This window comes from Oenanthe melanoleuca, chromosome 1 (assembly GCF_029582105.1).
Source record: "Oenanthe melanoleuca isolate GR-GAL-2019-014 chromosome 1, OMel1.0, whole genome shotgun sequence".
NCBI classification, from domain to species: Eukaryota; Metazoa; Chordata; class Aves; order Passeriformes; family Muscicapidae; genus Oenanthe; species Oenanthe melanoleuca.
Genome location: NC_079333.1, coordinates 111,860,002 through 111,875,521, shown reverse-complemented (window position 1 = coordinate 111,875,521; position 15,520 = coordinate 111,860,002). Strand labels below are relative to the sequence as shown.

General features: G+C 54.4%; 1 protein-coding gene across 1 annotated transcript in view; it reads left to right on the top strand.

The window, feature by feature from the left end:
• The first annotated feature begins 5,251 nt into the window (after positions 1–5,251).
• The window catches only part of DCHS1 (dachsous cadherin-related 1), a 42,844-nt gene continuing 32,575 nt past the window's right edge, over positions 5,252–15,520 (top strand). The window contains exons 1-2 of the mRNA XM_056482097.1: positions 5,252–5,508; positions 9,400–11,214. Of these exons, the coding sequence (XP_056338072.1) occupies positions 9,463–11,214 (1,752 nt within the window). The 5' untranslated portion in view covers positions 5,252–5,508; positions 9,400–9,462. The remainder of the gene's footprint in view (positions 5,509–9,399; positions 11,215–15,520) is intronic.

Sequence of the window (15,520 nt, the reverse complement as noted above, 5' to 3'; positions counted from 1 at the left end):
CAGCTCCTGCAGCACGCACGGAGTGTGTTTTCTGTGCTCAGCTCAGCTGAGCTTGGGCTCAATTTGCCGTGTTTTATCACCTCCTACATTATTTCAATTTTGGGTGTTCCCCAAAGTACTGATTGAATATGACTACCAGTAGTGGTCTGCCCTGAGCAGGTGAATAGTGTGCTGCTGCTCTTGCTTCTGTGTCACAGCTGCTCTCCCAAAGCACTGCTCGGCTTAACCTCTTCCTACAAATGCACATCAGGACTTTGGAAGGCCTCTCTAAATGTCCAAGCACACATTATGGGTCTGTTCTCCCCTCTCTTGCAAAGTTGCTCCCATAATGTCTAGTAAACTAGAATTTACTAAAAGACCAAAAGGAATCCATTAATTTCAATCTTTGAGTAGAGGGAGCGCTTGAGAACCAATTGCAAGTCTGAGAGAAGAGTTCTTTGATGATCTGGGGTAATGCCATGGGGCTGAGGACAAACAAAATCGTTGGTACTGAAGGAAGGACTGAAGGCACTGACCTAGGAAAATGCAGATTGCTTGCAGTAGTATAAAGAATTCAAAGCACATTTTGAAGGGAAATGTTAATTTGAAAACATGGCAGTAATGTGATAGACCCTGTGCTCTTCAACATCTTCATAAGTTACTTGGATGCAGGAATGGAAGAGATACTAAGCAAGTTTGTTGTTGATGTAAAACCAGGAGGAGCTGTTGACTCCTTTGAAGGCAGGGAGGCCTTGCAGAGAGACCTGGACAAATTAAAGGACAGGAAAATCACCAACCAGATGAAGTCCAACAAGGGAAAGTGCCAGGTTCTGCACCTGGGGTGGGGGATCCCGCATGTTATATGGACTGGGAAGTGAGATGCTGGAAAGCAGAGCCGTGGAAGGAGACGTGGTCAGCAGCAAGCTGAACAGCCAGCAGTGCCCTGGCAGCCTCGAGGGCCAGCCCTGTCCTGGGGGCATTAGGCACAGCATGGCCGGGGAGGGGATTGTCCCTCCCTGCTCTGCACTGGGGTGGCCTCACCTTGAACATTGTGTGCAGCTTTGGTCACTGCAATGTAAGAAAGATATTAAACGATTAGAGAACCTCCTGCCATGTGAGGAGCAGCTAAGGGCACTCGGTCTGTTCAGCTGGAGAAGAGACCTCAAAGCTGTGTATCCTTATGAGGGGAGGAGCAGGGCAGACACTGATCTCTGGGGTGTCCTGTGACAGCACCCGAGGGAATGGCCTGGGGCTGTGTCAGGGCAGGTTTAGGTTGGATATTAGGAAAAGGTCCTTGAGCTGGAGGGTGGTGGGGCACTGGAACCCAGGGCAGTGGTCATAGCACCAAGCCTAACAGAGGCTTCAAGGAGCATTTGGATAATGCTCTCAGGCACACGGTGTGACTCTTGGGGATGATGCTCTGCAAGCCCAGCAGTTGGTCTTAATGATCCTTGCGGATGTTTTCCAACTCAGCATATTCTGTGATTCTGTGATTTTGCCAAATTATGCCAGAATAGCACATTACACACCTTGACAAGTGGCTTTTTGGAGCCAGGATCAACTTTTCGGTTGAGCAGAATATCTGAACTGTGGTGCTATAGTAACACGTGAGAAATTATTTACTCAACTGATGAAGACATATTAATACAAAAATTCTAAAATGTGGAAGATTGGCAAAAAAAAGCAACCCAAACAAGCAGTAAAATAGGAGTTTTATGCTTGAGGAAATGCACAGTCTTTTCAAGGTCGGTTTTGGAGCTCATTTATTTCAACTTTTTTCAGTAAAGATCTCAGAAAAAAAAAAAAGTACATGGATAAGGTAGCTCAGTGACACAAAGTCAAGAGGCATTGTGAGTATAGAGGGTGGCTGGAGCATCATAAAAGCAGAAAGCTATTATTAAGCAGTAGCATAGCAGAAATTGAATGAAATTCATCAATTCATAGTAGGCGAATTCTTGTGGTTAACAAGTGTCCAGAATTGCATAATCCAACCCCTTACATGAAGAGAACCAACAATACAAGATCAGATCAGCCTTGGAAACATGCAAGGGGATGAGATTCACTACTCGGTGAGTAGCTTTTTCCAGTGCTACACTATTCTCCTGGTGAAAAAAACATTGTCTAATCTTCACTCTGAATCTCTCAAGGTGTAAGTGTGGTCATTGTTACTGTGCTACTGTCTGCTTTTCGGTTCCATCATCTTTGTAGCCTCCTCTTGAGGCAGCAGCAGGATGCTGCCAAACAGCCCTATTCGTAAGCATCACCAGACCAAGAGAGCCCAGCTTCTTCAGAGTTTTGTTATAAATTGATCAGATGTCCCAGATCACCACCTACCTCCCACAGTTTTCCAATATCTTTCATGAGCAGGGAGAGACAAAAATGTATAGAGGGTTCCAGATGTGGCTTCTCTATATCCCAGTTCAAGGGGGATGATTATTTCCCTTGATCTGCTGCTGACCATTCTCCTGCTGCAGTGCAGGAAATTGTTTGCCTGATTTACAATGACAGCATCCTATTGACTCTTCATTCCACATTCATCCCTACCCTCGTGTTCTTTTCAGCAGGACTGTGACATAGGACGTGGTCCCCAACCTGTAAGCAATTTGGGGTTATTCTGACTGCAGTGCAGAACTTTGTATTTCTCCTTATTGAACTTCATGAGGTTTCTGCTAACTCCTTTCTCTGAGTTTCTAGACACCTCTTTGGACTAAAATGCCACATATCTGTGACCTCCTCCCCTCCAGTGTCATCTCCAGACTTGAACTCCATGTTATCACAGAGTATCAACAAAGACGCTGAGAAATAAACGGCACTGGCTCCTAAATCTATGCTTGGTGTATTTTGTTGGCTGTTAGGCACCAACCCTGTATTGTGTCATGGATCACACTACCCTTACAGCCCAGAGGTGCAGCCAGTCTTCAGCTCACTAATGTTCTATTCACTCAGACCATGTGTCCTCAGGTTGTAAACTAAAACTCAGTGGGAGCAGCTGTCAATGCTGTCAAGGCACTTTGCATCTACTGCTTTCCCACCATCCATATCGCCCATCATTTTGTCAGAGAAGTTAACTGGGCTGTTCAGGCATGATCTGTGCTTACTAAATCTATGCTGACTATTGCTGATTGCCTCTTTGTTCTCCATATGGTTAAAAATGGATTCTCAGACAATGCAGTGCATGAGTTTTCCAGGTGTGGTGATGACCTTGAAAAACTGGTCGTTCCCTGAGCTCCTTATTTGCTTTCTTAAAGGTGAGTGTAATGTTTGAATAATAAAATCATAGCATGGGATGTTGGAAGGAACCTTGGAAGGCTCACCTCCTCCAACTCCCCTGCAATGAACAGGGACATCTTCTACTGCACCAGGTGACTCAGCCCCATCCAACCTGACTTTGAGTGTTTCCCCACCCTCACTATAGACATTTCTTCCTTATACCTCGTCTGACTCTACTGGGGTTTTTTTAGACCTTCATGTCCTGTTATTACAGGCCCTGCTAAAAATTATGCCCCCCATCGTTGTTGTAATCCCCCTTTAAGTTGTGGAAGGGGCTCTAGGATCTCCCCAGAGCCCACTTTTTCCAGGCTGAACAACCCCAACTCTTTCAGCATGTCCTCACAGGAGAGGTGCTCCAGATGTCTGATCATTTTTGGGGCTCTTCTCTGGATCAATCTAACAGGTCTTGTCTTTCCTGTACTGAGAACTCCTGGAGCAGTGCTCCAGGTAGGATCTTTCCAGCATGGAGTAAAGGAGAGGAATTATTGTCCTGGTCCTGCTGGCCACACTGTTGCTGACAGAAGCCAGATGCTCTCAGCCTTCTTGCCCACCTGGGCACATGCTGCCTCATGTTTAGCCACTGTCAAACACCCCCAGGTCCTTTTCCAGCTTTCCAGCCACTCTCTTTCCAGCCTGAAGTGCTGCCTGAGATTGTAGTGATTCAAGTCCAGGACCCAGAACTTGTCTTTGTTGAATGTCATACATCAATCCAGCCTATCCAGATCCCCCTGCAGAGCCTTCCTACACTCCAACAGATCAATGATCCTGCCCAACAGGGCTGAACCCATCAGCCTTCTCCTCATCCCTTGTCATCAGTTTGCCAGTCATGTTTATCGGCAGGGTACGCTGTCTTTGACATTTCTTTTCTGGTTGACACACCTGTAGAAACTCTTCTTATAATTCTTTGCATTTTCACCAAGGTCAGCTCCAGCTGTGCCTTAGCCTTCCTCACAACTTCCCTACACAGCTGGGCAAGGTCCCTATACTCCTCTTGGGATACCTGCTCCTGTTTCCACTGCTGTGAGTTTCCATCTTGCTCTTTAACTTGACCAGCAGGTCCTGACTCAGTTATGTCAGTCTCTCACTTTCCTTGCCTGATTTCTTACACATGGGGGTTGAGAGCTGTTGTACTCTACACAAAATGTCATTAAAGGTCTATCAGAGAAATAAGAGACATGATAGCTAAGTCAAGGCTGAAGTTGTTGAAACTGGAACAGGCACAAATTTGTAAGGACCATCTGACCATCTCAGAGCACACTGAGCCATGGCCTTTAGCAGATGATCTTAGCAACAGACCCTAGTCAACAGCAGCTTCTCCACTAAGAAATCAAAGAAGATCCAGCAGTGGTTATTGGCCCTAGGGGGCTGCCTGGCTCCAACATGGACACACAGACACTGCTGAGACCTGTCTGGAGCAGAGAAAAGCTGCCCCGGTGGCCAAGCCAAGATGAGGACCCAGTTGCTGTTGGAGATGCCTAGACAATCATCAGTCTTGGATTTTTCCCTGGCACAGACTGGTGGAGCCCCAGCCTCTTGTAGCACAGGCACATCAGGTGAGCATCTTCCAGTCTGGACCTTGGGAGCCCTGATGTGAGTCAAGGTGTTGGAAGGTCACAGGTACTCGAGCTCAGCGTTATCTGCAGAAGAAGCAACTGCGGTAGAGAGGAAAGAATGGAGATCATGTTCCCACATGCCATCAGCGTCTCCCACAGCCTCATTTCATCCCCTTCCCAGCCCTCTTCCTGCCCAGTCTCGTCCCGCTCCTGCTCCTGCCAACCCCCTCCCATTTTCTCGGGCTCCCGGCGCCCACCGCTTCCTTCCATATTCCGGTACCCCAGGTCCAGCCCTTTCTCCCTCTCCGTGTAGATCCTGCTCCCCGACCCCTCGGTGCCCGGCCATACCGGCCCACCGCCCGCAGCCCCGCTCGCCCGCCCGGGGCCGCCTCGGGGCCGCGATCCGCCGGCGCGCTCCGGTGCGGGGCGGGGAGGGGGCGGCGGAGGGAGCGGGGGGCTGAGGGCGGCGCTGGGTCGGGTTTCAGCAGGAGCCTTCGCGCCGAGCCAGCTCCGAGCCAGCGCCGAGCCGCCGCCGAGCGCTCCGCAGGGCCACAGCCGCACCGGGGCGGCCGCGGCACCGGGGGAGCACCGGAGCGCTCGGGGCACTGGAGCGGCCGGCGGTACCGGAGCGGCGGGGAGGCTGCGGGACGTCGCGGCGGGGCCGGACCCTGCGGGATGTGAACGCCGCCGGCACGGGACGCGCAGTGTAAGTCCCAGCGCCGGGGACCGGCCCCAGCTCGTCCCCCGCCCGGTGTCCCGCACGGTGGCATCGTCGCGCGGTGGGACTGGACCGGGACCGGGACCAGGCGCTTTGTTCTGCCTCCGCCGCGGAGACAATGGAGCTGGGGGGGGCGGGGGGGGACGGGGGGACGCGCCCGAGGCGGCGCAACACCGCGGAGCCGCGGCCGGACCGGGCTCGCTGGCGGCCCGGCGCTGGCAGCTGCCGGCCGGGCCGGCCCGGGACGGGACGGGACTGGACCAGGCGCTCCCGGTCGCTGCAGGGCAGACCTGCCGAGCGGAGGGCGCTCGGAGCCGTGGAGGCGCCGGGCGGGGGCTGCGAGCCCGGGCGGAGCGGGGAGCGGGGCTGGCAGAACGCCGGCACCGAGGCCGCCCGGTGCGGGACGTCCGGCAGCGCCGGGAACGGGGACAGGGAGCGGCGGCTGGGGAGCTCCAGGAGAGAGCGAGCCCCGACAGCCGGCGGGTCCAGCGTACGGGGGGCAGGCGAGGCCCCGCAGCGCGGTGGGATGGGCACGATCTGGCAGCGGCCGGTGAAGCGCGGGGATGTCCCGAGACTGGGACTGTGGGAATTGGCTCCGGCGCGGAAATATTTCGTTAGACTTTCCTTTGTGGGGGATGCGTTCTGAGAGACAGGAGAGCCCGCGGGAAGCCCCAGGGTGGCACAAAAATGGGATTAAGTAGGGGCTTAACTGCATCCGCAGGAAAGGACTGGCACCGTCGCTCTGACTGCTCGGGGCCCGTGTCAGAGGGTGATGAGGCTGTGTGGCCGGGCTGGGAGTGAGCAGAAGGGTGCTGGACCTGAGGGCCCAGGTGGGAGATGGTAGGAGAGCCAGGAGGCACGGAGATGGCTGTAGGTAGTGCTAGGCTGAGTAGAGGCTGAAAGCAAGTAGTTAGCCCAAGGCTGCACTGCAGGCAAGTCGGGGCTGTGCGTGGTTCCGAGGGCAGATCATCTGAAACTAGAGAGAATCTGTGTGAATGTACAGGAGGAAAGCATATTCCAGGTCAGTGACCAGTGCTCAGCAAAGATTAAATGGGCTTCCTCTTCTGGACTGGAGTCTGAAAAACATCATTACACGAGTCATGGCCTCTCATGTCAGACCTAGGGTATGGCATCAGCAGCATCTGCAGGTTTCATGGAGCCTTTGCACAGCAAGCACTCTGACATCTGTTTGTGGCATGCACAGTGGGTGCCGTCTTTCCAGATCCTCTGCTGGGGCTGCTGTGAGCCCACTTCCCCTCTCTCGTGGCTGACACAAAGGCACAAGCTGCCACTGGCAAGGGTGCACACAGTGGTCCCAATGTAATTCCATATCTTTTTTCTACCAAAATGTCACACATCTGCTAAGTGTGGGCTGGGCTCCCCTGGTGCCCCAGCCTGTCAGCCCTAGGCTTAGATGGATGTTGCAGCTCGCTCCATTTTAGCTGCCCTTGCTGTCAACCTCCTCACCGTGGCTCTGGACCTCAAAGACCTTTGTGAAGAGAATCCCATCCCGGGAGTTTTCTTCAGAGACTCCTGCTGCCGTTCTTCACAAGGGATCTGGGTGCCCGGTGGTGGGAGGGACAGAAAGGGAGCGGGGCAGTGTGGCTCACGTTACACGGACCAGCCAAGCCAGCCCCTGCACTGAGCTCTCTGCTAACTGAAAGCAGCTGTTCAGATTTTGTGACTGCATCCACTGAGGTCACTGCTGTTTTCCTCTGACCCAAGCCTGCAGACCTCATTGTAATGGAGATCTGCTGGTACCAAGGATGCCTTCTGCCCACCTCTGGCTGGCGCAGCCTAATAACTGTTCAGTTTCACCTTTTGCTGAAAGGTAGGCTTGCTGTGAAACTACTCAATTGCATCCGGGGAGGATCGAACCGAAGAAGCTTACACAAGCTTTCATCACCCGTTTTCCAGCCCAGAGACCCTAATTTTTGTTCCTAGCTGCACTTCACACTCCCCAGATTCGCTTTTCAAGTTTCTGTCCTCCCCTCCAGCAGCCCACAAAGCCTCACTGGCTTCTCAAGAGCAACATTACTAATCGAACCAGGTGGGCTTTTCCCCATATCTGTGCCCTGATTTCTTCCAGACACTACCCCATCCTATCCTTAGTCACTGAGGTTGCCCCAGGGAATGGCCCTCATCACAGAAAGCCCCCCTTCCCCCAGCTCTGCATGATCTGGGGATAGGCAATTACCCCTTCATCTGGGGAATCAGAACTAACTCCAACAGAGAGGCAGACCTGTCTAGGACCACTGAATTAGTGCAGGTTCCCAAATTCCAGCCCGCAAAATTATCTTCTATTGACTTCAGGTTCTAGGACACTGTGAGGGTTCTCACCTGCTGGGTGCAAGGAGAGCAAGTGGATTTACCTTAGGATGTGTGGACAGGCCTCAGACTAGATTTCCACTGAAGCGGACATTTCTTTATGGGTAGAAAATACTTTTAAATTATTTTGTTTCTGTCACTAACCCAGGACTTCCACAGGAAGAAAACAAATCTAGACAGCTGCTCCGAGGTGGGAAAGGAGGCTCAAGAATACCATCATATGTTCCCTGGAAAGGGTTAACGCTGCCACAGGGTTCTTTGGTCAAGGGCTGATATTCTTAGTGCTCAAACTAGGCATTGCCAGCCACCTCCATCCCCCAAGACAGGGAGGTTCTTGCTCCTGCATCTGACATGAGCGGCTCCTGAGTGTGGTTATGGGACCAGCAGCAAATGCTTTCAAGAGAGTCCAAGTGTGAGCTCATGCTGCCGCCATCCCTGCAGACCACGAAGCCTCGTTCGCTGGGGCTGAACGAGTGTAGGGGTTGGTGTTCTTCGGCAGCTCCTTGGGGCGGGTTATCCGGGCTGTTCTCGGGAGGGGTGGGCAGTGCAGGGGGCTGCAGCCTGCGGGCGCAGGGAGTGTGTCCGGAGCGTCTGCCGTGTCCGGCTGCAGTGCTGCAGGAGCGGTGGCTGGCTGTGCGTCCCTCCCCCACTGCTGCAATGAAATGCAGTTACGGGGGAAAGGGAGGGAAGGAGTCGGAGCCAGCAAGGAGCAGCGAGAAGGAGACAAAGGAGGGGAGTGAGCAGCGGAGGGTGTGGGACGGAGCAGCTGGCAGCTCCGAGGGAGTCGCTGCGTTCCTGCTGCACTGCCACCGCCCTCCATGGTACCGGCTTGGGGCACCCACAGATCTCCGTGCCAGCACAATAATGAGCGTGGTCTGATTTTATCCCGGGCATTCCCAGCTGTGGGCACATCCTTTGCAATGCATCCTTTTTGATTTATTGTTCACTGGATGGAAGCCCACTCCAGTTCTGTGCTCCTTCCCAGGGACACCAGATTTGCACTTCGTGGGTTTTTGGCACCTCTATCCCTGAGTCCTGAAAGGCACACTGCTGTGGAGAGAGGGGGGTGGGGGCTAGGGTCTCAACCAGTGACTCCCGAGCTATCTCGTAATTTGAGACCAGCTTTTTTCAGGGTGGAGAAATGCAAGGCTGCTGTTTGCCCAAAAACCTCTGTCCTCTTGCAGGCAGGCTCTGAATCTCACAGGAAAGCATTCAGCTGTTAAAGACATGGGGGCATGCTGCTCTGGGGCAGCTGATGCCAGTGCTGCCAGGCAGGCAGTGGCTGGAAAGAGCACTTGAGGATGCAGGAAGCGCCTGTGTGACAGCTGCTCACCTTGGTGCACTGTCAGGTGTGACCTGCTGGGCTCACTCCAGGTGCTGTCCCAGGCCTTTGTTCTGGACAGTCTCTGACACATTGTCCCATTTGCTTCTTGTGAGGGGCAGGCAACACATGGTGATCGGGCAGCAGGTACCCTGGGCCTCCCCTCTGCAGGCTGTTTTCTGTCCTTCCTTTGCTCCCTCTTTACCAGTATCCTCTGGTCTGCATTCCAGGCAGGATTAAAGCAAACTCTGCAAAGGAGATCAAGCCACCCTCTGCTCAGCTGCTTGCCAGCCATGGAGCAAATGAAGAGGTCAACAATTCTTCTGCTGGAGCTGCTTATTCTTGGGGGCCTGAGAGCAGGGATGGGCTCTGCTGTCCTGGGCACCCTGGATCTACAAATAGATGAGGAGCAGCCGGCTGGCACCATCATTGGGGACATCAGTGCTGGCCTACCTCCTGAAACTAGTGCCTACATGTATTTCATCTCAGCACAGGAGGGCAGCGGCGTCTCCACTGACTTGGGGATAGATGAGAATACTGGGATCATCAAAACAGCTCGTGTCCTGGACCGGGAGACTCGGGACCACTACAGTTTCATTGCTGTCACCCCAGAGGGCATCACGGTAGAGGTGAACATCCAAGTGAATGACATCAATGACCACGCCCCAGTGTTTCCCAAACGGCACAGCACCTTTCAGATCCCAGAGCACACACCCATTGGCAGCAGGTTTCCCTTGGACCCAGCCTTTGATGCTGACAGTGGCCTCCTGAACACGCAGGGCTATACGATTAAGGGAGGGAATGTGGGGCAGGCCTTCCGCCTGGAAACGCGCCGAGGACCCAATGGGGTGCTGTATTTGGACCTGGTGGTCAGCAACATTCTGGATCGGGAGAACCGTTCGTCGTACTCACTGCTGTTGGAAGCCTACGATGGCGGTTCTCCTCCCCGGAGCACCCAGATGACGCTGGATGTGTCCATTCAGGACATCAACGACAATGCCCCCAGCTTCAACCAGAGCCGCTACCACACACTCATTTCAGAGAATCTCAAACCTGGCAGCAGCATCCTGCAGGTCTTTGCCTCTGACGCAGATGAAGGTGACAATGGGGATGTGATTTATGAGATCAACCGACGGCAGAGCGATCCTGACCAGTACTTCACCATTGATGCCCGGACCGGAGTCATCAAGCTCAACAAGGGTCTGGACTATGAAGTGAGGAAGGTGCACGAGCTGGTGGTGCAGGCAAGGGATAGGGCTGTCCATCCTGAGGTCACCACAGCCTTTGTCACTATCCATGTGCGTGACTACAATGACAACCAGCCCACCATGACTATCATCTTTCTGAGTGAGGACGGCTCCCCACAGATCTCCGAGGGAGCCCAGCCCGGACAGTACGTGGCACGTATTTCTGTGTCTGACCCAGACTATGGAGAGTACTCCAATGTCAACGTCACACTGGAGGGAGGAGATGGCAAGTTTGCCCTCACTACCAAGGACAACATCATCTATCTGATCTGTGTGGACCAGCTTCTGGATCGGGAAGAAAGAGACTCCTATGATCTGCGGGTGACAGCGACTGACTCAGGAACACCCCCACTCCGGGCAGAATCAGCCTTTGTGCTGCAGGTGATGGATGTTAACGACAATCCGCCGCTCTTTGACCAGCAGGAGTACAAGCAGAGCATCCCTGAGGTGGTGTACCCTGGCAGCTTTGTCCTGCAGGTGACAGCTCGGGACAAGGACCAGGGTCCCAATGGGGAGGTGCGGTACAGCATTCTGCATGGCCGAGACACCCACTCCAGCTGGTTTGCCATTGACCCTGCCACTGGCATCATCACCACTGCTGCCCCACTGGATTATGAGAAGGACCCTCAGCCTCAGCTCACTGTGCTGGCCACAGACCGGGGAACCCCTGCCCTCTCTTCCTCAGCTGTGGTGCACGTGGCCTTGCAGGATGTCAATGACAATGAGCCAGTGTTCAGGAGTAACTTCTACAATGTGTCCCTAAAGGAGAACACCCCTGTCGGGACCTGCTTCTTGCAGGTAGGTACAGGTGCTGAGGCCTGAGCTTGGCAGGGGCACAGCCAGGGCTGTGAGCAGCTTGGGGTGGGAGACCTGCCACTGCAGGGTGTTTGGTGCAGGTGTCATGCAGGCATTGATGGGCAGCCTTGGCAGCAGGAATGTCAGAGTGGAGATCCCCACCCTTGGGTGCAAGTCCGGAATGGGGCCAAGTCATGTACATCCTTTCTGTGTGCAAGTAGTGGGCAATGCCACTGACCTCGGGCACACTGCAAGGCTGCCCATCATGCAGAGCATGGTGTGGGCCTCTCTTGAGGTGGGTCCTGCTGTGCCAGGCCTTGCTTGCAGCTGTGTGGAGCAGGCAGAACACTCAAAACGGGGCTAAGGAACATGATACTATCTCTGGGAAACTGACTGTAGCCAGGCTTGGAACTTCCCTTTCCCCCTGTGAGGTCATTAGCCCAAGTTCATCAGTGTTGGTAAGGCTGGTTGTGAGCATTAGCATTAATTATGCTAATGAGATAATGACCTGAGACGTGCTGCTGCACCAGCCTTTGTGTGGCAAGAGGTTGTGGCTGGAGCTGGAGAGCTGCTCTGTGACCCCATGATGAGCTAGTGATGCCATTTGGATTCCGTGTGTTCTGTGTTTGGCGTTTCTGTTGCAGCTCGGGCCCTGGAGCCCTGGTACCTGGGGACAGGTGATGCCACCTGGCTGAGTTGGGATGAGGGCAGGTGTGGGGGTGCAGTGAGGCACTGCCAACCCCCAGTGTCCATGCCAGCCGTGTGCCAACCATGGCAGCATCCAGGCTGTCCATTGGGACAAACGCCAGTGGCACTGGGGGCACTGCTTTGCTGGAGGTGTGGGGCACGGGGATGTCTGGCTGGGACCATGAGCAGCTCTGGCACAAGGTTGGTGAGAGGTGCCCAAGGGGACAGGAGGAACAGGAATTCTGGGGTCCATAAGACCCCAGAGGAGGTCCTGTGATTTGGCAAAAGGAAAAAGGGTCTGTAGGTCACCCTGTCAGAAAATTTGGAGCTGGCAAGAAGGAGCAGCCTATGGGTGCCCTGTGAGTACCCTGCAGGGGCATGGGGGCTGTGATTGTGGGGTGGGGAGGATAGGCTGTGGGGCATGTGTGTGTGTGTGTGTGCAGGTGACTGATGGTGTGGGGTGGGAGTGCTGGAGAGGGGCTTGTTGGGCAGCGATGCAGGGGATGGGGTAGGAGCGTGGCGGGAAGGAGGAACTGGGTGGGAGAAAGGGCCAGGTGTGGAATGGAGAAGGCAGGTGGAACAGGGGCAAGTGTAGATCTGGGGGCTTGGGGACAGGTCAGGGTAGGATTAGGGGGAAGTCTGGGCAGAAGAAGTGAGTGGGAGATGAGGAGGAAGATACATCCTCCTCAGGGAAGGTCAGGGGAGATTCGGGTTTGGTGCATGCAGGGCAGCACTGCACACTGTTGCAGTCTGAGGTGGGTGGGGATGGGCAGGGCTGGGGACAGAGATGGGTTCAGGGCAGAGATGCTGCGTGTCCTTGTGTGAGCACGGCAGCCCCAGGCGTGCGCAGGGGCGTCTGGGCTGCGCAGCCCCCGAAGGGAGGCCCCCCTCTTTCCTTGTCCGTGCCTTCCTGCTCAGCGCTGCTCGCCGTGTGGGAAGGTTCTGGAAATGCAATCGGAGATGGCGGCCGGGCTCCTGACTGCGAGCATGGGGCCAGGCTGCAGGGAGAGCTGGGCTGCGGGGCTGGGGACACCCCGACAGCGTCCAGGGCATGGCTGCTGGCTCTGCAGCAGGGGCTGCGCTGGCCTGGCAGCTGGTCGTGGCCGAGGCTTGGCTGCGTTTCCGTGGTCTTGGCTTAGTCCTGGTGTTCCGTTTGGAAACAGCGCGTCTGGGCTGAGCGCAGGTAACTCCCTCGGCACAAAGCAAACAGCTCACACATCTGCTGCTGCTTCCTCTGAGCCAGGAAACGGGAGGGGATGGGAAAGGAGGCTGGCCAGGCCCATGGCTTGATCGAGGATGCAGCAGGAGCCGGCCGAGTCAGAGCTGGGCAGAGCCAGGTCAGGGAGCCCTGGGCTTGGAGCCTGGCATGGCCACCCCTGTTCCTCGAAGAGGAAGGCTTCAGAGGTGCTGCCAGGGCTCACGGTGGCCAGGGCTCACGGTGGCCAGTGCCCAGCACTGTTCCCCACAAAGTTGCCCGTGCAGGGTGTGCTGCCTCACAGCCCTTTTGTGCCATTGCTCCTGCTTGACTCCATCTCTCTGTGGCTTCCAGGCGTTGGGGCTCACCCTGCCTCGGGACAGTTCAGTATCTCTGTCAAGGTCTGGGTTTTGTCCAGACCCCCACAATGGTCATGAGTGCTCAGGTCACAGGGAGGCCCTGCAAGGTGAGGTACAGGACACAGGACAGTCAGCCAGGTCAGCACAGAACTTAGTGGGTTTACTTCTCTGTCTGGTCTTCCACATTTTTAAGCAGAAAACCCTGGGAGTACCAGGACTGTTTTTAAACAGTGATGTCTGCTCTCCATAGACAGGACAGAAAGGTGGGGAAGGAAGGAGTCTCTATGAGCAAGCAGGAGAGACCTAAGAATCTCTACAGATGATCTGCTCCCTACAGACTCCATTCTGTCTGCCAGTCTTTGTGTCTGAGTCTGAACAGGGATGAGCAGAGCAGGTTGCTGGCCTGAGCTTCTGAGAAAGAAAAAGGAACTTAAAACATCTTCTCTGTTTATTACTTGTGTTTACACAGTAGCAGACTGAGCATGAAGCAAAGGAAATAGCAAACTCGCTGTTCAAATCTGAGATGAGAAAGAAGCACCGGTGGAGACAGAGCCCAGGGTAGCAGTGTACACGAGACCAGCAGAAAATGGAGCAGAGGACAGTCACCAGCTGGCTGCCTTGCTCCTCTCTGCCGCCATGAGCTGCTGATACAGAGGCTTTAGGGCACTGGACCACGTTCCAGTGCTGTGGTCTGTGATGCGAAGCACTGCTCTGGTATAAATTCACCCTGCTGGTTTAAATTTGTTTTAAACATTTCACTGTGTACCAGCACGCTGCATGCATGGTCAGATAGTGTTTTTCTGGGACTTTCTGACTTTTCATGCTAAATCAAGTATTGTCTGTGCTCTGGCAGAGAGAACTGTGAACCCCGTGTGGTGAGCATGGTCTGATTGGACAGCAATGACATGCAATGGTGGATTATTGATTCTTGCATATATCATGATGATATATATTATGATTTTGGAATCAGGGTTTTACATACTCCCTTTGCACCCATACACATAAATGTCAGAGAACATCAGAAATTAAAAGCTGACCAGCAGTGCACCTAATGTAGTCTCTGCAGTTTTGGGGACAAGTCAGATGAGTTTTTCTTCTGATTTGTGGTTCCATGGGACATTCATGGGAGTGCTGCATGCATAGCACTGGGACAACCCCATGGGCTGTGCCCTAGGGAGGAAGATTTGGATGAAGAGCTGTAGGCTACACCAGGCCACATACACTATATTACCAAAAGAGAGTCTGGAGGGCTAATCCTGATGCCTTGGTTGTGCTGCCAAAAGGCAGCTGTGTGGGGACATGGAGCGTAGCCTTGCATGGACACTGGGGCAGCACAAGGACTAGTGCTCACCAACTGCGGTCAAGGAAAGTGGTAAGAGGAAGGGGGGCATTGCTGCCTGCATTTGTGTTCTTAGGGCAAGGGATTTAGCATCAACCTATTTTCAGACCTTTGCACAACACAGAACAGGCCTCCCCCTCCTTAGAAACAAGAAGGCAAGCTTTCCAAAGCGAGCTGGGAGACGCCTGGGAGCGTGCTGGGGAGCAGAACAAGGGGAGGGAGAGCATCACGGTCCTGAGGCGCAGGCTGCTGTGTAGGAGGGTCTGGGGGCACACAGGAGTGTGGGCATGGGGGAGATGCTGGTACATGGGGAGGTTGTGGGGGGAGGTGAGTGCTGTTGTTACCACCAGAAGAGCTGCATTTGTTCCAAATTCCTGTGAAAGTTATTTCCTTGCGCTGCCAGCAGCCTCCTCCTGGGCTTGGCACAGCAGCCAGCGCCATGATTAATTCAAGTAGCATTTCCCCTGGAGCTGCAGCAGCTTTTCCACTGCAGCTGAGAGGCCCCAGCCCCTCACAGTCCTCTCCCCCCATCCTCTGCTCCTCCTCCCAACCCCTCGAACAGCTCCCTCCTTCCTCCATGCAATCCCCAGCCCCCTCACAGCTGCCCCTTTTCCTTTACCTCTGCTTCAGCTCTCGGCTCCTCAGAGCTCCTCTTTCTGCCACTGCCCTTGCTCACACAGCTCCCTGGTCCATGTCCGCCCGCAGCCCCACCTATGCATGCTGCCCTCC